At 44.1% G+C, this 23,958-nt stretch overlaps 1 protein-coding gene across 1 annotated transcript in view; it reads right to left on the reverse strand.

Moving 5' to 3' along the window:
- Positions 1–23,958, reverse strand: part of usp43a (ubiquitin specific peptidase 43a) — a 484,729-nt gene that overhangs the window by 203,139 nt on the left and 257,632 nt on the right. The window contains exon 5 of the mRNA XM_063074321.1: positions 1,725–1,860. Coding sequence (XP_062930391.1) covers positions 1,725–1,860 — 136 coding nt within the window. The remainder of the gene's footprint in view (positions 1–1,724; positions 1,861–23,958) is intronic.

Consider the following 23,958-nt stretch of genomic DNA (forward strand, 5'->3'; position numbering starts at 1 on the left):
AAGGAAAAGGGCCTGAAGCAAAAGTTTGGGCACCCTGCATGGTCAGTACGTAGTAACTCCCCCTTTGGCAAGCAACATAGCTTGTAAACACTTTCTGTAGCCAGCTAAGAGTCTTTCAATTTGGGGGATTTTCGCCCATTCTTCCTTGCAAAAGGCTTCTAGTTCTGTGAGATTCTTGGGCCGTCTTGTATGCACTGCTCTTTTGAGGTCTGTCTACAGGTTTCGATGACGTTTAGGTCGGGGAACTGTGAGGACCATGGTAAAACCTTTAGCTTGCGCCTCTTGAGGTAGTCCATTGTGGATTTTGAGGTGTGTTTACGATTATTATCCTGTTGTAGAAGCCATCCTCTTTTCAACTTCAGCTTTTTTACAGACGGTGTGATGTTTGCTTCCAGAATTTGCTGGTATTTAGTTGAATTAATTCTTCCCTCTACCAGTGAAATCTTCCCCGTGCCACTGGCTGCAACACAAGCCCAAAGCATGATTGATCCACCCCCGTGCTTAACAGTTGGAGAGGTGTTCTTTTCATGAAATTCTGCACCTTTTTTTCTCCAAACATACCTTTGCTCATTGCGGCCAAAAAGTTCTATTTTAACTTCATCAGTCCACAGGACTTGTTTCCAAAATGCATCAGGCTTGTTTAGATGTTCCTTTGCAAACTTCTGACACTGAATTTTGTGGTAAGGACGCAGGAAAGGTTTTCTTCTGATGACTCTTCCATGAAGGTCATATTTGTGCAGGTGTCGCTGCACAGTAGAACAGTGCACCACCACTCCAGAGTCTGCTAAATCTTCCTGAAGGTCTTTTGCAGTCAAATGGGGGTTTTGATTTGCCTTCCTAGCAATCCTATGAGCAGTTCTTTCGGAAAGTTTTCTTGGTCTTCCAGATCTCAACTTGACCTCCACCATTCCTGTTAACTGCCATTTCTTAATTACATTACGAACTGAGGAAACGGCTACCTGAAAATGCTTTGCTATTTTCTTACAGCCTTCTCCTGCTTTGTGGAAATCATTTATTTTAATTTTCAGAGTGCTAGGCAGCTGCTTAGAGCAGCCCATGGCTGCTGATGGTTGGAACAAGGTCTGAGGAGTTAGGGTATTTATAAGGCTTTGACATTTATATCACCTGGCCTTTCCTAACGATGAATGTGAACAAGCCATAGCCCTAACAAGCTAATTAAGGTCTGAGACCTTGGTAAAAGTTATCTGAGAGCTCAAATCTCTTGGGATGCCCAAATTTTTGCATAGTAATCCTTTCCTTTTTTTCCACTCTAACATTGTATAAAACAAAAATAATACACTAATCTTGCTAAAAGTGTTGAAAAGAATGTTTCATCTTTAACTTTATGACTTTTGGAGATCAGTTCATCATCTACTCACTTAACTATTCACAGTAACAGAAATTTTGACTGGGGTGTCCAAACTTTTGCATGCCACTGTAGCTAAAATTGAATTGGCCATAGGCAAGCAGGGTATATTTAAAACTTGCTGTTGCTACCCAGTGACATCACAACGTCTGAATTTGAAATTCTAGTCTGCTCTGCAGTTAGTGAAAATCAATACCAATGAATAAAACCAAATGTTCTCAGTGCTGTATGATAAGATATTTTGCAATTGGCTTTTGTAAATACAGGAAATATTAATCAATAACATGAATGCACTAGTCCACCAATAGCATAATTGTGACAATTTATTGATCACGTTGGCCTCACACTGCATCTGTACCTGATCTGGAGTCACTTTTCCCTCATCTGCCACCATTTTTCGAAGTGCTGCAACAGTTCCAAGGAGTGGGATTGCCAAGCCTATCCTTAGGTATCTTTGATTCTTTGAGTGGAAAACCAAAATGACATTCAAAGCCCTGAAAGTAAACAGAAATAATTCATTTAGTAAGATAAATGTACATAAAGAGAGTTGCAGCATTGTTTCAGTGAGATGATCCATACAATGAAGTAAAGGGAATAGGCTTTCATTCCATCCAGCAACATTGAACAAAGTCAATTTAGAAACTTTGCAAGGGAGCACTGAGGCCAAACCTGTCTTAATTCTGAGAAATAAATTATTCTATTTAAAAGAATAAATGGGGGTGGGGGGGGGAAATCGCTCTGAAACCTACTGAATATTGAATATAGAGTGGTCATGGAGAGGATAATTCCAATCGTGGGACCAGAGGGCACAGCCTCAGAATAGAAGGACATCCCTTTAGAACAGAGATGAGAAGGAATTTCTTCAGCCAGAGAGTGGTAAACTTGTGGGATTCATTGCCAAAGACGGCTGTGGAGAATAAGTCATTGGGTACATTTAAAGCGGAGGTTGATATATTTCAAAGTTGCTGGTGAACGCAGTAGGCCAGGCAGCATCTATAGGAAGAGGCGCAGTCGACGTTTCAGGCCGAGACCCTTCGTCAGGACTAACTGAAGGAAGAGTGAGTAAGGGATTTGAAAGCTGGAGGGGGAGGGGGAGATCCAAAATGATAGGAGAAGACAGGAGGGGGAGGGATGGAGCCGAGAGCTGGACAGGTGATAGGCATAAGGGGATACGAGAGGATCATGGGACAGGAGGTCCGGGAAGAAAGACGGAGGGGGGGGTGACCCAGAGGATGGGCAAGAGGTATATTCAGAGGGACAGAGGGAGAAAAAGGAGAGTGAGAGAAAGAATGTATGCATAAAAAAGAGTAACAGATGGGGTACGAGGGGGAGGTGGGGCCTAGCGGAAGTTAGAGAAGTCAATGTTCATGCCATCAGGTTGGAGGCTACCCATACGGAATATAAGGTGTTGTTCCTCCAACCTGAGTGTGGCTTCATCTTTACAGTAGAGGAGGCCGTGGATAGACATGTCAGAATGGGAATGGGATGTGGAATTAAAATGTGTGGCCACTGGGAGATCCTGCTTTCTCTGGCGGACAGAGCGTAGATGTTCAGCAAAGCGGTCTCCCAGTCTGCGTCGGGTCTCACCAATATATAAAAGGCCACATCGGGAGCACCGGACGCAGTATATCACCCCAGTCGACTCACAGGTGAAGTGATGCCTCACCTGGAAGGACTGTTTGGGGCCCTGAATGGTGGTAAGGGAGGAAGTGTAAGGGCATGTGTAGCACTTGTTCCGCTTACACGGATAAGTACCAGGAGGGAGATCAGTGGGGAGGGATGGGGGGGACGAATGGACAAGGGAGTTGTGTAGGGAGCGATCCCTGTGGAATGCAGAGAGAGGGGGGGAGGGAAAGATATGCTTAGTGGTGGGATCCCGTTGGAGGTGGCGGAAGTTACGGAGAATAATATGTTGGACCCGGAGGCTGGTGGGGTGGTAGGTGAGGACCAGGGGAACCCTATTCCTAGTGGGGTGGTGGGAGGATGGAGTGAGAGCAGATGTACGTGAAATGGGGGAGATGCATTTAAGAGCAGAGTTGATAGTGGAGGAAGGGAAGCCCCTTTCTTTAAAAAATGAAGACATCTCCCTCGTCCTAGAATGAAAAGCCTCATCCTGAGAGCAGATGCGGCGGAGACGGAGGAATTGCGAGAAGGGGATGGCGTTTTTGCAAGAGACAGGGTGAGAAGAGGAATAGTCCAGATAGCTGTGAGAGTCAGTAGGCTTATAGTAGACATCAGTGGATAAGCTGTCTCCAGAGACAGCGACAGAAAGATCTAGAAAGGGGAGGGAGGTGTCGGAAATGGACCAGGTAAACTTGAGGGCAGGGTGAAAGTTGGAGGCAAAGTTAATAAAGTCAACGAGTTCTGCATGCGTGCAGGAAGCAGCGCCAATGCAGTCGTCGATGTAGCGAAGGAAAAGTGAGGGACAGATACCAGAAAAGGCACGGAACATAGATTGTTCCACAAACCCAACAAAAAGGCAGGCATAGCTAGGACCCATACGGGTGCCCATAGCTACACCTTTAGTTTGGAAGAAATGGGAGGAGCAAAAGGAGAAATTATTAAGAGTAAGGACTAATTCTGCTAGACGGAGCAGAGTGGTGGTAGAGGGGAACTGATTAGATCTGGAATCCAAAAAGAAGCGTAGAGCTTTGAGACCTTCCTGATGGGGGATGGAAGTATATAGGGACTGGACATCCATGGTGAAAATAAAGCGGTGGGGGCCAGGGAACTTAAAATCATCGAAAAGTTTAAGAGCGTGAGAAGTGTCACGAACATAGGTCGGAAGGGATTGAACAAGGGGTGATAAAACAGTGTCGAGGTATGCAGAAACGAGTTCGGTGGGGCAGGAGCAAGCTGAGACAATAGGTCGGCCAGGACAGGCAGGTTTGTGGATCTTGGGTAGGAGGTAGAAACGGGAAGTGCGGGGTGTGGGAACTATAAGGTTGGTAGCAGTGGATGGGAGATCCCCTGAGCGGATAAAGTCGTTGATAGTGTGGGAGACAATGGCCTGGTGCTCCTTAGTGGGGTCACGATCGAGGGGTAAATAAGAGGAGGTATCCGCGAGTTGTCGCTGTGCCTCGGCAAGGTAGAGGTCAGTACGCCAGACTACAACAGCACCCCCTTTATCAGCGGGTTTAATAATAATGTTAGGATTAGTGCGGAGGGAGTGGAGAGCAGAGCGTTCCGAAGGAGTGAGGTTGGAATGGGGACAAGGTGCGGTGAAGTCGAGACGGTTGATGTCCCGTCGGCAGTTGGCAATAAAGAGATCCAGAGCAGGCAGAAGACCAGAGCGGGGTGTCCATGAAGAAGAGGAGGGTTGAAGACGGGAGAAGGGGTCATCGGTGGGGGTGGAAGAGTCCTTGCCGAAGAAGTAGGCTCGGAGACGGAGACGGCGGAAGAAAAGTTCCGCATCGTGGCGAACACGGAACTCGCTGAGGTGTGGGCGAAGGGGGACAAACGTGAGGCCCTTACTGAGAACAGAGCGTTCTGCCTTCGACAGTTGAAGGTCGGAGGGGATGGTAAAGACCCGGCACGGATGAGAGCTGGGATCAGAGGGGGGAGGGGGGAGGCTGGGGGTGTCAATGGAGAGGGGAGGGTTGGGGTGGGAGGAAGATGGAGCCTCTGAGGGCCCAGGAGTTGACGGTGGGATCTGAGGAAGACGGGGCTGCGGAGTGGTGGTGGGGGAAGGGGAGACGGGAGTCACAACAGCAGCACATAAAGACCCGGCCTGGAGTTCAAGGCTGGAGTCGCAGTTGGTGGTTGCGCGATCGCTTTGAATGTCTCCATGGTCGTTGCTGGAGTCCGGGTTTTGAATATGTCCTGAGGTGTTGGAGCCGCCGAGATCAACGGCAGGGGCCGCAACCAAAAGTTCATGCCTGCTAGCGTCGGGGCCGGCAGGCTCTGGAGTCCGTAGATGTAAGATCTTGCGATCTTTGCCTAACATGACAAAGTCAAAGAAACGGCGATTTGGACCTTCTGAGGATCCCAGGTACTCACATTTCATTGACTCTGCCTCTCGCCGCTTCTCCCGTCAAGCTCTGAAGGCGACGCTCTCTGCCATGAGGAGGTACTTGGTGTCCCTATCCCAGACCCTTCCACACCTTTGGGACACTTTCTTCGCCGTCTGTAATGGTCCTACCCGCTATTTCATCCTCCGTCGGATCCACGCCTGCAATCGCCGTTTCTTTCGGCGAGAGGCAGAGTCAATGAAATGTGAGTACCTGGGATCCTCAGAAGGTCCAAATCGCCGTTTCTTTGACTTTGTCATGTTAGGCAAAGATCGCAAGATCTTACATCTACGGACTCCAGAGCCTGCCGGCCCCGACGCTAGCAGGCATGAACTTTTGGTTGCGGCCCCTGCCGTTGATCTCGGCGGCTCCAACACCTCAGGACATATTCAAAACCCGGACTCCAGCAACGACCATGGAGACATTCAAAGCGATCGCGCAACCACCAACTGCGACTCCAGCCTTGAACTCCAGGCCGGGTCTTTATGTGCTGCTGTTGTGACTCCCGTCTCCCCTTCCCCCACCACCACTCCGCAGCCCCGTCTTCCTCAGATCCCACCGTCAACTCCTGGGCCCTCAGAGGCTCCATCTTCCTCCCACCCCAACCCTCCCCTCTCCATTGACACCCCCAGCCTCCCCCCTCCCCCCTCTGATCCCAGCTCTCATCCGTGCCGGGTCTTTACCATCCCCTCCGACCTTCAACTGTCGGAGGCAGAACGCTCTGTTCTCAGTAAGGGCCTCACGTTTGTCCCCCTTCGCCCACACCTCAGCGAGTTCCGTGTTCGCCACGATGCGGAACTTTTCTTCCGCCGTCTCCGTCTCCGAGCCTACTTCTTCGGCAAGGACTCTTCCACCCCCACCGATGACCCCTTCTCCCGTCTTCAACCCTCCTCTTCTTCATGGACACCCCGCTCTGGTCTTCTGCCTGCTCTGGATCTCTTTATTGCCAACTGCCGACGGGACATCAACCGTCTCGACTTCACCGCACCTTGTCCCCATTCCAACCTCACTCCTTCGGAACGCTCTGCTCTCCACTCCCTCCGCACTAATCCTAACATTATTATTAAACCCGCTGATAAAGGGGGTGCTGTTGTAGTCTGGCGTACTGACCTCTACCTTGCCGAGGCACAGCGACAACTCGCGGATACCTCCTCTTATTTACCCCTCGATCGTGACCCCACTAAGGAGCACCAGGCCATTGTCTCCCACACTATCAACGACTTTATCCGCTCAGGGGATCTCCCATCCACTGCTACCAACCTTATAGTTCCCACACCCCGCACTTCCCGTTTCTACCTCCTACCCAAGATCCACAAACCTGCCTGTCCTGGCCGACCTATTGTCTCAGCTTGCTCCTGCCCCACCGAACTCGTTTCTGCATACCTCGACACTGTTTTATCACCCCTTGTTCAATCCCTTCCGACCTATGTTCGTGACACTTCTCACGCTCTTAAACTTTTCGATGATTTTAAGTTCCCTGGCCCCCACCGCTTTATTTTCACCATGGATGTCCAGTCCCTATATACTTCCATCCCCCATCAGGAAGGTCTCAAAGCTCTACGCTTCTTTTTGGATTCCAGATCTAATCAGTTCCCCTCTACCACCACTCTGCTCCGTCTAGCAGAATTAGTCCTTACTCTTAATAATTTCTCCTTTTGCTCCTCCCATTTCTTCCAAACTAAAGGTGTAGCTATGGGCACCCGTATGGGTCCTAGCTATGCCTGCCTTTTTGTTGGGTTTGTGGAACAATCTATGTTCCGTGCCTTTTCTGGTATCTGTCCCCCACTTTTCCTTCGCTACATCGACGACTGCATTGGCGCTGCTTCCTGCACGCATGCAGAACTCGTTGACTTTATTAACTTTGCCTCCAACTTTCACCCTGCCCTCAAGTTTACCTGGTCCATTTCCGACACCTCCCTCCCCTTTCTAGATCTTTCTGTCGCTGTCTCTGGAGACAGCTTATCCACTGATGTCTACTATAAGCCTACTGACTCTCACAGCTATCTGGACTATTCCTCTTCTCACCCTGTCTCTTGCAAAAACGCCATCCCCTTCTCGCAATTCCTCCGTCTCCGCCGCATCTGCTCTCAGGATGAGGCTTTTCATTCTAGGACGAGGGAGATGTCTTCATTTTTTAAAGAAAGGGGCTTCCCTTCCTCCACTATCAACTCTGCTCTTAAACGCATCTCCCCCATTTCACGTACATCTGCTCTCACTCCATCCTCCCACCACCCCACTAGGAATAGGGTTCCCCTGGTCCTCACCTACCACCCCACCAGCCTCCGGGTCCAACATATTATTCTCCGTAACTTCCGCCACCTCCAACGGGATCCCACCACTAAGCATATCTTTCCCTCCCCCCCTCTCTCTGCATTCCACAGGGATCGCTCCCTACACAACTCCCTTGTCCATTCGTCCCCCCCATCCCTCCCCACTGATCTCCCTCCTGGTACTTATCCGTGTAAGCGGAACAAGTGCTACACATGCCCTTACACTTCCTCCCTTACCACCATTCAGGGCCCCAAACAGTCCTTCCAGGTGAGGCATCACTTCACCTGTGAGTCGACTGGGGTGATATACTGCGTCCGGTGCTCCCGATGTGGCCTTTTATATATTGGTGAGACCCGACGCAGACTGGGAGACCGCTTTGCTGAACATCTACGCTCTGTCCGCCAGAGAAAGCAGGATCTCCCAGTGGCCACACATTTTAATTCCACATCCCATTCCCATTCTGACATGTCTATCCACGGCCTCCTCTACTGTAAAGATGAAGCCACACTCAGGTTGGAGGAACAACACCTTATATTCCGTATGGGTAGCCTCCAACCTGATGGCATGAACATTGACTTCTCTAACTTCCGCTAGGCCCCACCTCCCCCTCGTACCCCATCTGTTACTCTTTTTTATGCATACATTCTTTCTCTCACTCTCCTTTTTCTCCCTCTGTCCCTCTGAATATACCTCTTGCCCATCCTCTGGGTCACCCCCCCCTCCGTCTTTCTTCCCGGACCTCCTGTCCCATGATCCTCTCGTATCCCCTTATGCCTATCACCTGTCCAGCTCTCGGCTCCATCCCTCCCCCTCCTGTCTTCTCCTATCATTTTGGATCTCCCCCTCCCCCTCCAGCTTTCAAATCCCTTACTCACTCTTCCTTCAGTTAGTCCTGACGAAGGGTCTCGGCCTGAAACGTCGACTGCGCCTCTTCCTATAGATGCTGCCTGGCCTACTGCGTTCACCAGCAACTTTGATGTGTGTTGCTTGAATTTCCAGCATCTGCAGAATTCCTGTTGGTCGATATATTTAATTGGTAAGGGTGTTAAAGGTTATGGGGAGAAGACAGGAAAATGGGATTGAGAGAGAAAGTAAATCAGCCATGATTGAGTAGCAAAGCAGACTTAATGGACCAAATGGCCTAATTCTGCTCCTGTGAATGATGGTCTTATATCGCTCAACATGCACAAATATAGTCTTCTTTTCCAGATCTGAGGCATCACTAACTCTCACTAACTTTAAGGAAAGACGCCCGTATTCCTTTCTAATAGCCTGCGCAGCACGTTTTCACTATAGGTCCTGTATAAGATTTGCCAGATCTTGTTGGAAATATCCTTGAAAATGTTATCATTTGACTTCCTGGCACTAATCATCAATCACTTTCCCCCTCAAACACTGCCATAATCAATATTCAAAAGTATTCAAATCAAACAGAAACAAATCTCACTTTTAAGAGAATTACACTGGATATTCACTCAAATTGCCATTTATCCATGAAATTAAGTGTAACCCCTGAACGTTGGCAAGTGATGAACCAAGGATAATGATAGTTTGCAGTATGGGCCCAGCACCATCAACTTACAGTCGTGGAAGTGAGGGACTTCAATAATGTCAGATGGTAAAAGCCATAAAACAACTTAGCAAAGCTACAGAAAGGAACAAAGGACTGAAATAAAATTTTAAACACACATGACTAAAAAGCAAGAATACTTGAAAAGTAGCAGGGTTATTGATGTGAAAACAGGGTCAATTTAAAGGAGTATCCGATGGTTAAAAAGTGTCTATGCCTGATGTGGAATGGTCTTCAGAAAAGTTTATAGATTTTTGAACAACTTTCAGTGTGCTCAGTGATTGTAGCCAATTAATTGTTAGAAGCATCTCCTTACTGTTGGGGAAGAAGAAAAAGAATTGTAAGTAATTTAAAGAGGTTTTAAAAACTGGGAAAAATCCAAAGAGGTAGCGACAATCTTGTACAAATCTCTAATAAGTTGCCAGAGAAATAGAACCTGCATTATTGGTAAACAAATAACAGCAATCAAAGATGTGTTCAAATTATGGAGGAGCTTATGATGATAATTATAATTAATATGCAGGGCCAATGTTCAATGTAGTTATTTTATTATTTGTAAGATGCCTCAGTTACAGAAATATTGATCACATTTCATCTTAGCCTGGGTATATGATCAAAAATATATGACCCAGACAAAAGTCCTGACCTGTCACTGCACAGTAAATTCCACAATCAAGTGTAGAAATTGAAAACTCTGCAATAGTGTCAATCACATTACTGATATGAAGCTGTCTGATCCAAATCAAATCAAATGAACTTTAATTTAGGGTTCATGATATTCGTAAACAATAAGTTGAACCACTGATAGCTGTATCATTGAACAAAAATCCCAAATTAGCCAATTTGAATTCATTGTTGCAGAACCAGAGCATGAACCAATCGATCATATCCAACAGTTCCAAATCATAAATCTGCATTTCATGTCAACGAGAGTAATCAACAGCTGTGTGGCAGATATTTAATTGCATTCTCTCACATGGAGTCCCATACACGAAAGATTGATGGATATAAGTGGCTTCAAGGAACAATTTAATTTGTTCCTTGTTAATTTAATTGTGAATCCCTCAGAAATAATGCTTGGGTACCTGAAGAATAGCAATAGATTTACTTTCTTGATCAACAACAACCAAAGGAACCAGCTATTGCAAATCAATAGCTTCAAACCTACATCAAAAACTCCAAATGTTGGTATAGAATTAGATTTGCATTGATGACGTGGGGTGAGGTTGGCCCGTAAGCAAACCTTCGTGTCAAAGATGTGGGTTAAGGTAACGTTCTACTTGCAAAGAGAAGGGTGGGTTATATTGCATCTGTCACCCATTACTCACCTTGTTAGTTCAACGCAAAAGTGAAAAATTTCTGGACTCCACCCACTTAGGGTTCAGCAGAAGCAGGTGGCCAGTCTGGTCTCAGGAGGCCAAGAGGCCAAGTGATTGTACATAAATGCAATCTGCTAACTGGAGATGGATCAGTCACTAAAATCTTGTGAGAATATGGTAAATCTCTACTTTTACTTTTATCTCAATGAGAAGGGAGTCTTGTACCTTGGGAATATTGACATGCATGAATGTGCACAGTGACTCTAATCTGCCAGATGCTGGAGGGACACCCAGTGGAACTTTAAAGATAAAGTGCAATCCCCACCCGCAATCTCTTTTCTTCTCACTGCTGCCATCAGGAAGGCAGTACAGGAGCCTCAGAATTCACACCACCAGGTTCAGGAAGTTGTTACCCCTCAAACATCAGGAACCAAAGGGGATAACTTCACTTGCCCTATCATTGAAATGTTCCCACAGCCAATGTACTCACTTTCAAGGACTCTTCATCTCATGTTCTAGATACATACTGCATGTATTTATTATTACGACTTCTTTTTTTTCGTATTTGCACAGTGTGTTGCCTTTTGTACTCTGATTGAATTCCCAACTTGGTGTGGTCTTTCACTGATTCTATTATGGTTATTATTCTATGCACTTAATGAGTATGCCTGCAAGAAAATGAATCTCTGGGTTCTACGTACTTTGATAATAAATTAAGTTTTAACTTTGAACTTTGATATTTTGACAACCTTGCTCCCCCTTGTGTCCACCCCTGCCAAAGTGAAAATGAGGCTTTATCTGCAATCTAATGGTTTATTATTGGGTGTGGTATTACAAGTGATTCATATACACTCTACAATCCACACAATCCACCCCCCAAAAACAAAATCATCACACCTGCACTTCCAGATATACTCTTCCCTATTGGTTTCCAAGCCCTGCACAGCACAATGGCTTTAATACATTCCATTGTAAATGAATGAATTAATGCAGCATTAAAAATTTATTCCTGTAGCACACAGAAATAATTGCCCTTCAAGTAAGAAACAAAAGAGTTCAAATTGAGAAGTATGACTGCAGAATAAAAGAATGTTAGGTGGGGCTGGCAGCGGAGAAGCAGACAGCTCAGGCTAACTTCCTTCTCATCACTCTCCACCCATTTCACCACGACAAACCGGTTTCTCCACAAAGACAAGAGATTCTGCAGATGCTGGAAATCCAGAGTAACATACACAGAATGCTGGAGGAAATCAGCACGTCAGGCAGCATCTATGGACGAGAATAAGGAGTTGATGTTTTGGGCCAACAACCTTCATCAGGACTGGAAAGGAAGGGGGAAGAAGCAAGAATAAGATGGGGGATGAGGGAAAGGAGTACAAGCTGGAAGGTGATGGGTGAAGCCAGGGAATGGGGAAGATTGGTGGGTGGAAGAGGGGTATTGAGAAGCTTGAAGATGGAAGATAGAAAAGGTGAAGGTGAAGAAGAAGGAATCTGATAGGAGAGTAGAGTGGACCATGGAAAAAAGGGAAGGAGGAGGGGCATCAGAGGGGGGGGGTTATAGTCAGTTAAGAAGAGAAGGGGTAAGCGGGGAAGCAGAACGGGGAATGGAAAAGAGAAGGGGGAGGGGGAAGAAATTACCAGAAATTGGAGAAATCAATGTTCATGCCATCGGGTTGGAGTCTACCCAAAAGGAATATGAGGGCTTGCTCCTCCAATCTGAGAGTGCCCTGAATGTAGCAGTAGAGAAGGCTATGGACTGGTATGTCGGAATGGGAATGGGGAATGGAATTAAAACGGTTGGGTACTGGGAAATACTCCCTGGTGCGGACAGAGCAGAGGTACTCGACAAAGCAGTCCATCAGTGTAAGCTGGGCCTCCTCGACACAGAGGAGGCCACACCGGGAACACTAGACACAGTAGATGACCCTGACAAAGTGAAGCAAGTGAAGCATCTCCTCTTATTTTCCAGACATCCACCTTCACGCTGCCGTAACAGGGATAGAGTTCATCTTGTCCTTACCTACCAGCCCATGAGCCTCCACATCCAACACATCATTTTCCACAAATTCCGCCATCTTCAATGTGATCTTACCACCAAACACACCTTTACATCCCCCCCCCCCACTGCCATCCCCGCCACCTTCTGCTTTCTGCAGGGATCGCTCTCTCTATGATTCCTGTATCAATCTGTCCTTCCGAACTGATCTCCCTCCTGGCACCTATCCCCACCGGCAGAACAAGTGCTACACCCGCCCCTACACCTCCTCCCTCACCACCATTCAGGGCCCCAAACAGTCCTTCCAGGTGAGGCAACACTTCACCTGCAAGTCTGTCACAGTCATCTACTATATCTGGTACAGCCTTATTTACAGTGGTGAGACTCGACGTAGACTGGGGGACTGCTTCATCGAGCACCTTCGTTCCACCCGCCACAAAAGGTGGGCTGATGGATGGCCACCCGGCTTAATTCTAATTCTCATTCCTATTCTGACATGTTGGTCCATGGCCTCCTCTACTGCCATGAAGAGGCCACTCTCAGGTTGCAGGGGCAATACCTCATATTCCAACCAGACAGCATGAGCATTGATTTTTCCAACTTCAGGTAATTACTCCCTCTCTCCTCTTCTCTTGTTCCTTTCATCCCCCCTTCCTCCTCCTCCTCTCCTTTTCTCTCATCTCCCTCTAATGCCCCTCCTCCTTCACTGTTTCCCATGTTCCACTCTCCACTCCCATCAGATTCCTTCATGTTCAGCACTTTACCTTTTCCACCTACCACTTCCCCGCTTCTCATCTCAATACCCCTCTTCCAACCAGCTGGCTTCATCAATCACCTTCCAGCTTGTGCTCCTTATTTTGGCCTCTCCTCTCTTCCCTTCAAGACCTGGTGAATGATCTTGGCCCAAAACACTGACTGTTTCTTCCTCTCCATAGATGCAGCCTGACCTGCTAAGTCATAGAAACATAGGAAACCTACAGCACAATACAGGCCCTTTGGCCCACAAAGCTGTGCCGAACATGTCCTTACCTTAGAAGTTACCTAGGGTTACCCATAGCCCTCTATTTTTCTAAGGTTCATGTACCTATCCAGGAGTCTCTTAAAAGACCCTATCGTATCCTCTAACATTTTGTGTGTTGTTCTAGATTTCTCCACAATTTCCTTTCGGGTTTAAAAACTGAGAGGTTGTTAGAAGGACATCAATGTCCTGATACCTTTGTCCTCTGACTCTGCATCACAGGTGATCTTTTTTAAGAACCTTAATAATGAAGTATGTGAATCTGTTCTGCCATATATTCATATGGCATTTACTGCAATAATAAAGATGCATAAGCAAAAGATTTTGATCCATAATAACCTGCTTTCAATAAAGTTGTGATTTATTTTCAGAATTCTTGACAAGCTTAATAGTAATAAATCAGCTGACCACATTCACCAGGAAACAATTCTGGGAAGAAAAAGCTATGAAGAATGTTATGTCACATGAATGGTCTTTTCTGTTATGATAATATGAAATTATGAATATAATGACATACTTTAAAGGTACGGTGCAGAACTAATCATCGTAAAATCAGTATTGTAAGGAATGACGCACATGTATTTGTGACTTGACCATTTTTCTGCAGTCATATTCCTTTAATAATAAAACATATTTCTGATTTGCATCGATTTCCATCCTTCATGTTAGATTTCCGAAGATAGGCTTAGAGCACATAGCACGGCCAAAGCTTTTCGTTAATGCGCAAGAGAGATTTTCATCTGAGACCACTCAGGACTTTTTGCAAATTCCACCTGGATCTTCCAAGTAAGCAACACATTCAGTGACATCACGTGCAAACCAGAATGGAGATCTGAGGACTGCATCAATCTTAGTTGTAGGCAGTCAAAACCTATCTGGCCAGTTACAAAGAGTCTATTAAAACCTCCATTCTTCACATGGGTTCCAGTTTCACTACTATCTTTGGTATCTATGCCTACTTAGCTGTCCTCCTCTACATTCCCTACTTCCCCACTCCAATATGCACTAAAGCACAATCACAAGTTCTATACCCAAGACCAGCTAGATGTCAACACATCGCATACCCATGCACCCACCAATACTATCAGCTATCACCTATGTATATGCACAAGTACATTAATACCACATTTCTGTTTCTCACGCATTAGCTAATGGCACTGACCACCCCCACCCCCATCCCTCTCTCACCCTCCCTTCCACACAACACCACACACACGCAAATCAAATTGAGGATTAATCCCAATCCACCATGAAAGAGCGAGTTGAACAAAGGGAACTCTTTGTCTAAATTGTGTTGTATCTATTCTCTCACACAATGCTTCATAGATTATGCCTAAAGCAATGACAAGCCTCCTCTGCAGCTCCACTTTAATGTATCTCTCCAACCAACTCCTTCATGTGTATGCAAATAAAAACAAGATGTGTATAAATTCCACATATTAAAGATTGTGTGAACGGAAAATTACTGGGCAAGAATTTTGCCAAGGACAACACAAATGAAGTCACCCAGACCTAAGTGAAACGGGTTTAAATGTAAATAACATATATTATGCCATAGAATCAGTCTCAGTGCCATTCTTTGCTCTCAGCAGTTTAGATAAGAAAAACTGGCACAATGGCTTGTTTAATTATCCAATAAATGGTGCAAGATTTAAGAGAGCACTTGTCCGATTATCAGGCAAAATTAATGATGAACTCTCTCCTGAAATACCTATAGTGGAACTTTCATTACAAGGAGAAATCTGTGGATAGATAATTAAAAGCCCTCTTGTTAAACATGCAAAGTAAAATAATGAAAGAATTTTATGCCCTCACAACCTAAATATACTGTATAAATGAATGCATTGCACCATGCCTTTGAAATTGTTTCTCAGATTTTCGAGCTCAGTCTGAAAAATAAAGCAAATGGAGATGAGACACATTATACTAAAACTATTTTCTCCAGGACATAATATGGAGCAATATATTACCCAGGCTAATTTTGTTTCTTACTTATTCTTTATCATAGCTTAGGAATAACTACAAAGACTATATTAAATCATGGTAATTTAAAACCTGCATCTCATTATCCATTTACTGCATGTTGCTATCTAACTAGATGCAGTATGTACTTAGTCTGCACGCCTGTGCCTATTTAAAGTACTTAACTACACAATTTCCATCAGCATCAGAGAAAATGCGAGTGCAAACCACTCAGAAGATGCAGTTTGTCACCAGGAGGACCAGTACTTAATGCCCGTCTCTGAATGACAGCCACTGAGTGGCTCATTGGGCCAATTCAAGAAGCTGTTAAGAGTTCGCCAGGTTGCTGAGTGGTGCCATTGCCAGTGCCAGTCCCAGTGCAGTGTGCAGCTCAGACCACTTATGAGTGGTAGCCCTCCTTACTGAAGGACATTATTGGACCAGCAGGTTTCAGCCTCACTGATGCTGAATTTTATTTCAAATTTGTTTAATTAACTGGTTTTAAACACTCAGAAATCTATGGGATCTGAACGTGTCTGTAATAATACCCATTGAGGCCTTTAGATTGCCAGATGTATAAGATTCAAGATTGTTTAATGTCATTTTCTGCACACAATCGTAAAGAGAATGAAAAATTTGTTACTCCGGATCCAATGCAGCACCAAAAAAAAACACAAAATATAATGAACACAGTAATAATTTTTAAAAAAGCACAATAAATATTTGTAAATTATGGGGTGGCGAGGTGGAGATACGTCTCTACCAAAAGGAGGTGTAAGGCACCCCTTACTCTCATTAGCCTGCAGGTAAACTCCTGGGCAAGGTGTAACACCTGCTTAGCCTCCTCCGCATCCAACCCATCAGGGTCACGTGAAACCATGGGAGCAGATGGTGGATGGTCGTGTGAGCAGCTGATGTATATCACAAGTCCCGGTTATGCAACCACTGATGCCGGGCAGACAATCTCTGAAGAGTATTGTAATAGCTGGGGTCACTCATCTTGTAAATACACTGCCCAGAAAAAGGCAATGGAAACCATTTCAGCAGTTGTTTGCAGTTTCCACTGCTGTGCTACTGATGTAAAGGGGGCGGGGGGTGTGAGTGGTGCGAGTTTTCCTGAAGTTGCTAACCATCTCCTTTGTCTTGTTGACATTAAGGAAACGGTTACTTGCCTGACACCAGGCCTCGAGCTCTTCCACCTCCTCTCTGTGAGCCATCTCATCATTGCTGGTGGTGAGCCCCTACACTCTTGTGTCATCACTGAACTTGACCATGTGATTGCCCGTGTGTTTGTCTGCGCAGTTACACGTAAGTAGAATGTACAGCAATGGGCTCCGCACATAGACCTGGGGTCATCCGTGTTCAGGAAAATGGGGAGGGAAGAGCAGCTGTGCATCCTGACTACCTGAGGCCTGTTAGTAACCCCAACACCCAAGTGCACAGCGGTCTATTTCGAGCAAGGAGTAGGAGTTTATTTACCAAGGTCTGTGGGACAATAGTGCTGAATACTGAACTGAAATCTCGAAACAGCATTCTGGCATAAGTTTCCTTGTTTTCTAGTTGTGTCAGGGCCATGTACGTGTCAATATTCTAAAATTTGTTGTTGCAATTTTATGCCTGTAAATGCATTTTTTATATAATTAATTGTGAGACAAAGAATAATACAAATCTGTTATGTTGTGTTGAGGGCCCAAAAACATCAGAAAGATACAAAAAAAGTGTACCCAGTGAAAATTCATAAACAAAAGGACATACTATTTTGTATTTGATGGAAGTTACTAAGATTTTAAAAACCACTAAGTCAGCTCCATCATGGGCACAAGCCTCCCTACCATTACGTACATCTTGAGGAGCCACTACCTCAAGAAGTTGGATTGACAACCAAAGCCCAATCTGCTGCTAATGGCCAGGTCCTGGGAGATGAGGGTCAATGTAGGAAGAAGGTTGCAGTTCCCGGACATTTTACTGTGGTCAACCGAAGACAGGAAAATAATTCTGGTTGAGCTGACTGTGCCGTGGGAGGAGGGATGGGAAGAGGCCCACGAGAGAAAGGCCTTGAAGTACCAGCCCTTAGTGCAGGAGTGTAAAGACAAGGGATGGCAGGCATGGTTGTTCCCTGTGGAGATCGGCTGCAGAAGTTTCCCAGCCAAATCAGCATGGCGGTTGTTGTCAGATCTGGGCCTGGATGAAAGGAGCAAAAAACAACCAGCTCGTAGGATGGGGGAAGAGGCAGAACGAGCCTCTTGTTGGATTTGGAGTAGGCGAGAGGAGGGAAGCTGGAAGCCAGGAGCAGATGGGCAGTGATTTGGCCACCACTGCCGGCCCACCAACTGGAGAGTGTCGTGGTTAAGGGTCGAAACACTCGGTGAAGGTTGGGAATTACCTGATGACATCTGCTCCTGGCTGAAGGCTACGGTTACCTTATAAGGTAACCGGAGAATGCACCCTAACAGGTGTTTGTAACAAGATCACTAACGACACTCACCATCGCAGAAAGGGTTCTGGAGCCTGATAACCCACACGCAATGATTCAGACTCCACCATCAGATTTCTGAATGGTCCATAAACCCATAAAACATAAACAGCTATCTCATTAATCTTTTTGTTTTGCACTACTTACTTTTGTAATTTATGGTCAATTTACACCTTTCCAGAATACTGCTGCCCCAAAACAACAAATATAATGTCATCAAAGTAATTGATGCCAAATCTGATTCTGAAGACAGTGCTACATGACAAGCTTTTCTTACCCTGTATTTTAGTCCCTCTTGCATCCAGCTTACCCAATGGTGTAAGGTCCAAAGTGGATCTCCAGTGAGATTGCAACGACATCAATCTGAACAACATCAGATGCTGTTCTTTGCTAGAGGAATTAACTTGTACTGATGTTGAAGGTTTATGCTGAATGTCACTTAAAGGGCAAATCACTATCAACCTGCAGCCACAATCCGACTGCTGTACTCTCCTCCACACCCTCAGCACTTACTCAGTTCATCGACCCTTCCCTGCATCCTTCAATACCAAGACTGCTAAAACCAAGACTGTCTTTCAGCGTCCATTTGCCAGGACATAGAACTCCTGTAACATGAACATGGAGAATATATCTGCCAGGCATTACAGGGACCCAAGAGGATCAGGTCACACTCATTTTCAACTTCCTAGCCTTAGGAGGATTCCAGCTCACATCTAGTTTGCCAATCATTTTTGTAATAAGCGGGGGGAGGGGGGGGTCAATGACACTTCAGTCCACACTTCATCACCTCCTGCACTACAATAACATCTTGAGTTCACACAGTAATCTGCAGCATTACAAGCTTCTCGAAAGTGTAGGTATTCACAGATTGCACCCTTGTCCTCCGTGATCCTTCCCTGCCAACTTCCTGCCATCAGCTGTTGGCTTCAGCACTGTAAGGTATTTGTCAAGGTGACTGTTCTGAAGAGAAGACATCCTCTCACTGTTAATGCTCCAGAGTTCTTTGTCAATAAACCTTGGAGTGCACACAGGAATCAGCTGCAGTAAGTAAATAGCAGTGTCCAGTAAACTGCTGTGTCAAGTGCTTGCACTTTGAAGAGCTGACTAATGAGCTTCTGACTGTATGCCTAAGTGTTGGTAACTGTGAGAAAATAATCCAGTAATACCTACTGTTCCTAAACAGTGGTTTAACACCAACAATCCTGACAACGCTATTTTTCAGATTTCAGACACATTTTTGAAGAGTAATCAAGAGCCATGCATCGATGTTTTAACATCAAAAAATCAAAGAACTTCTCTGCTGAGAAATTTGAGTGACATTTTCTCAAATTTAATTGTAAAATTATTTATTAATCCCACTTTCAGATGGGATTTATTTTTTTTTATTCAGATCCAAGTGGATTTTATCAAGTGTGCTTTGAAAATATCAGGTAAGTATACTGTTTGGATATTAAGTGCTGCAACTCAAAATACTGAGAGTTTAATGAATCCAACTGGATATGGAGACAAGAATCAGAATAAGGGCATTCTATGTTCAGCACAGATTCACACAATTATATTCATTGTCGTCATATCTCCCTCGCCTTTTTTCTCCTTACAGGCAACATGAGAATTAGGAAACCATCAAGCCTCGTTTTCCTTCTCACATCAGAAGTTACGGAAGGATTTGTCAGGTCCTCTCCTTTTCACCTTTTGGTTCCTGAAGCAAATCAATCCAGCAGGTTTTATTTACTCTTAGTGCATTCAGATTTTTAAATATATCCCCTACTTTGCACACTTCCTAAATATTCCAACCATCTGGTGCGCCAGACGAAGAAAAACCTCAATCTCCTCCTCTATAAAGTTTAAAATATTGAAATATATTTAAAGTTAGTACATTACAAACATTCTCAAAATCTGGGCATCACTGACAAGGTCAAAATTTAATGCTCTCAAGCTCCGTAAGTGCTCTCAAGCTCCGTAAGTGCTCTCAAGGAGGTAGTGATAGCCTTCTTGATATGCAACTGATCTTTTGGTGAGGGCAGATTTACAGTGTTAGTAAACAAGGAGTGCTAGAAATTTTTTTGTTCCAGATTACAGCTTCTGTGTCTCCAACTCCTGTCTAATGATATTAGAATGACTGTGAACTCTATGGACTCTGAATATACTCTTTGCTGCCTCAGCAAAGCAGCTAGCATAATGATTGCGAGCAGGTTTAAATATGATAATTGGCTGAAATGATTGTGTCCCTACCTTGGCATATTAAAAAAATTGGAGATCTGAGGACAAACCAAGAAATAATCAATTTTGGGTACAAATAGGTATGGACAATTCAGCTTTTCATTTTGACCCCAACATTGGAAGGGGCTTCAAGAGAAAGCGGTTGAGGTTGGTACAACAGTAACGTTTAAAAACCACTTGAACAGGTATGTGGATAGGAAAGTTCAAGAGGCATTCTGGTCAAATGCAAGCAAGTGAGACTAGCTTAGATGAGCATCTTAATCAGCATGGACGAGTTAGGATGAAGGGCCCATTTCCATGATGTATGATTCTGTGACTCTGTGTTATGTTATTGCCATCTATGAGATTAGGAATCTCCCTTTTCTCATGTTAGCTTCCTTTTGAGCCCTGTTGAAATCTGAGTTTGTCCCATTTTAGTTAAACTCCTTTCCCCATTGTTTGCTTTATCTCTCTAGTCAACCGTCACCTGAAAACTGATTGTACTGGCTATTTGCTTACACATGTTGCAAGAAAGCTTACTATTAATGTAACACCTAACCATATGTTTCAGAAATTCCCAAAACAATTAACATGAAATAAGCTGCTCTGAAATACAGGTAGTATTGAAATCTAAGGGAACTCTTAACTTTTATCAGTTTTTCACTAAATCACTTCCAAACTTTCACAAATGTTTCCCAAGTGTTCAACAATCCTTCTCTATTGGTCAACCATTAGGATTTCTAGAGCACCAATGCTCCCTGGCTATTAGGGTAGAGATAACTTTTTGGCTATTAGGATAGAGATCACTTTTGGTTTGAACTGCAAAACGCTAAATCTAATTTGAACTGTCTGTTATTAGATGACATCCTTGTGATTACAGTGTCTTTCTCTCAGACAAATGCACTGTTTTACCCATCTGAGATTAGATTTGTGTAATGTACTGAAAGCAAACCTTTCACTGGACTTCATTGAGTTACTTCACATTGCCGATAGGCAATATCTGTGGCAGGAAACTACTGCTTATATTTGAGGCTGCACTGTCAGAGAATTTCCCTGACAGCATTAAAAAGACTTGCATTTATGTAGGACTATTTAAAAGCCCTATTGTAGTCTGCACCAACTGAACTCACTTTAAAGAATGACTATTTCTGCAATGTAAGAAATATGTGTGTACATATTTAACAAATAGAAATACACAGGGGCTGCCAACCTGGGGTCCACAAACCCCTCAGTTAATGGTAGGGATCCATGGTATAAAAATCATTGGAACCTCTGAGATGTTTGTGGTTTTTCATGGAAATTAATAAATCATTACATCAAGGGCAAAGTTATTCAACTAAAAGCTTTCTAAAATGTTCCATCAGAATCTCCTTTCTCACAAAACACTTAAAACTCCAGAATAGCCTGATTGAATATGAAGCCACTAATCATGAACATGACTTCCAGATTTAATCTCTTCAAGCACTGTTTTCAGAGTCATAGCGAAGGCACTCCTACATATTAGCCAATCCCTCTCTCGCATTTTGAGTCATTCCAATGGAAAGCATTTTCTAACTGCTATCTGATCTTAATGAGGCCAATTCCTCTCTCGCATTCTGAGTCATTCCAATGGAAAGCATTTTCTAACTGCTATCTGATCTTAATGAGGCAGAGTGAAGTTGCCTTTCATTATAATCACTGATTGACACATGTAGAATGAAAATTATGGGGCTTTGCTAACAGGTAGGTAAGTCAGTCAGGAGAAAGATTTACCCTGCGCTCACCACAGATGCTGTGAGAAATGGAAAATGCATGTCCTTACATCCACTTTATCCTACCCACATCCAATGTTTGTTGAACATCAATGATTCATTCTGTTCCCCATTCCACTCATTTCCTCCCTGCGAGGCTTCCAACTGCAGCACTCCTCAACCATTTCAGATTCTCCCTTCTGGTGCACTCTTCAGCCGTTTAGAACTGAAGCAAGCTGTTTCCTGACTTTGAGCATTCTTTTATCTCATCCTTCAGCCACAAGGCTTGATCTTTCAGCTTAGCTTCTGACCAAAAATCAACTCACTCTTCAAATGCTTAGGGAGGCATTGCTATGATTAGAGAGAATTTGCTGTTCAAAGTGATGGTCCTAATTTTACAAAGCTTTTAAAAGCCACTTTAATTCTATTAGTCAGGTTGGGGCCAAGGGCAAGAGAAACTCAAAATTTTTCTGTAATTTGAAGAATTCAGGAGTATATTGTTTGGCACTAACTAGTAACCTAAAGCTATGAGCTTAAAAATTCAATGAATGCAAGTTTAGATATCAACAGGTCAAAACAAAAATTTGAATTCAGTTTTAAAACATTTCTGGAACTGCTTTAGTGCAAGAGGCCACAAATCTACCTGTCATAAGAAACCTAACTGGTTCACTAATTTCTCTAAGAGGAAAAATACTTTCCTTACCAGCTTTTGCCAACATGCAACTCCAGTCTCTCATTGACAACAGGTCACTTTTAAGTATTCATTAAATTTGATTATGAGTCCTTCATTGATCTCAAACACTTTGACAACTAAAAATGGGCCAAGATGCTTTGACCTCCACCAGTCATTAGTAATTACTTTAATATTGTCAATTTACTGAGACAAAATTAGAAACTTTATTTTGCTGGCCATCCAGATAATTTCAAAATCCAAGTACATGATAGTACAAGGGAAAAGCAGTAACATAATGCAGAATATAGTGCTACAGTTACAGAGATACCCACATCCCTGTCAATTCTTGGCTTTCAGTACATATTTTGACTTTAATAAGAATTTCTTTAAAATCCACTGGTCCCATTCAGCATGCAAAAGGTGCAGTCACTAAAATTCAAAAGATGTAGTCATTCTGTTTTTCATTCAAAAACTGCATGGAAGTGGGCTGGAAAGAGGGAGGAAAATGTCAAGGACTTGAACAGATTTTGGACATTTAGTTAAGAATTTATTATTCCACATGGGTTATGACCAAAGAAAAGAAGATGGCTGGAGTTACTAAGCACTGTCATGCAGGAGTGTTTATTCGGTGTATCAAATAATCAAATTTACAAAAATTTCAACCAGAAAATTCGACAAAAGCTCTGTACTTGGTCCAGTATGATCATGATATCTCTCTCTCTCTCTCTCATGGAAAGCACTAGAGAACCAACCCATTATAAGAATATATTGGGGGTAAGTCTTTGAAGTGTGCACACTCAGCACAATGACAGCAGAACAGCAAGGGTGTGAGTGTGAGTGAGTGTGTGTGTGTGGGGGGGGGGAGAGAGAGAGAGAGAGAGAGAGAGTGTGTGTGTGTGTGTGTGTGTGTGTGTGTGTGTTTATATGTGTATGTGTACACAGAATGCACTTACTGAGTGCCCTCTATCACAAATTTGGAGGGAAACTCTGCGCATGGGATTACTTCAGCTGAGGCCCTGTTCCTGACAAAGTGGAAGAGAAAAGAAACATACTCCTAACTAAATGTCAGAAGACGAAATTGTTTTTATGGAATGGCAAATATTGCACTGGTAGAAGTCAGCAAGGGGAATAATCTTAAAAGCAACATGCTGAAGGACTGAATATTTAAGGATGTCAGCAAGAAACAGTTAGTGGAAAGTTGAGGATGCTGGACTTACAACATGGTTGAACTTAAATACCCAACAGAGGGATATTAGTGAAAGGAAGGCAGAATCAGATTCCACAGAAATTTTCAAAGGGCATTTGGATATGTTTTGGGGTGAGAAATAATTTGCAGAGTTTATGGTAAAAGCTGGGTGGTGGGTTGGAGAT

Source organism: Mobula hypostoma, chromosome 22 (assembly GCF_963921235.1).
Source record: "Mobula hypostoma chromosome 22, sMobHyp1.1, whole genome shotgun sequence".
In the NCBI taxonomy this organism is placed as follows: Eukaryota; Metazoa; Chordata; class Chondrichthyes; order Myliobatiformes; family Myliobatidae; genus Mobula; species Mobula hypostoma.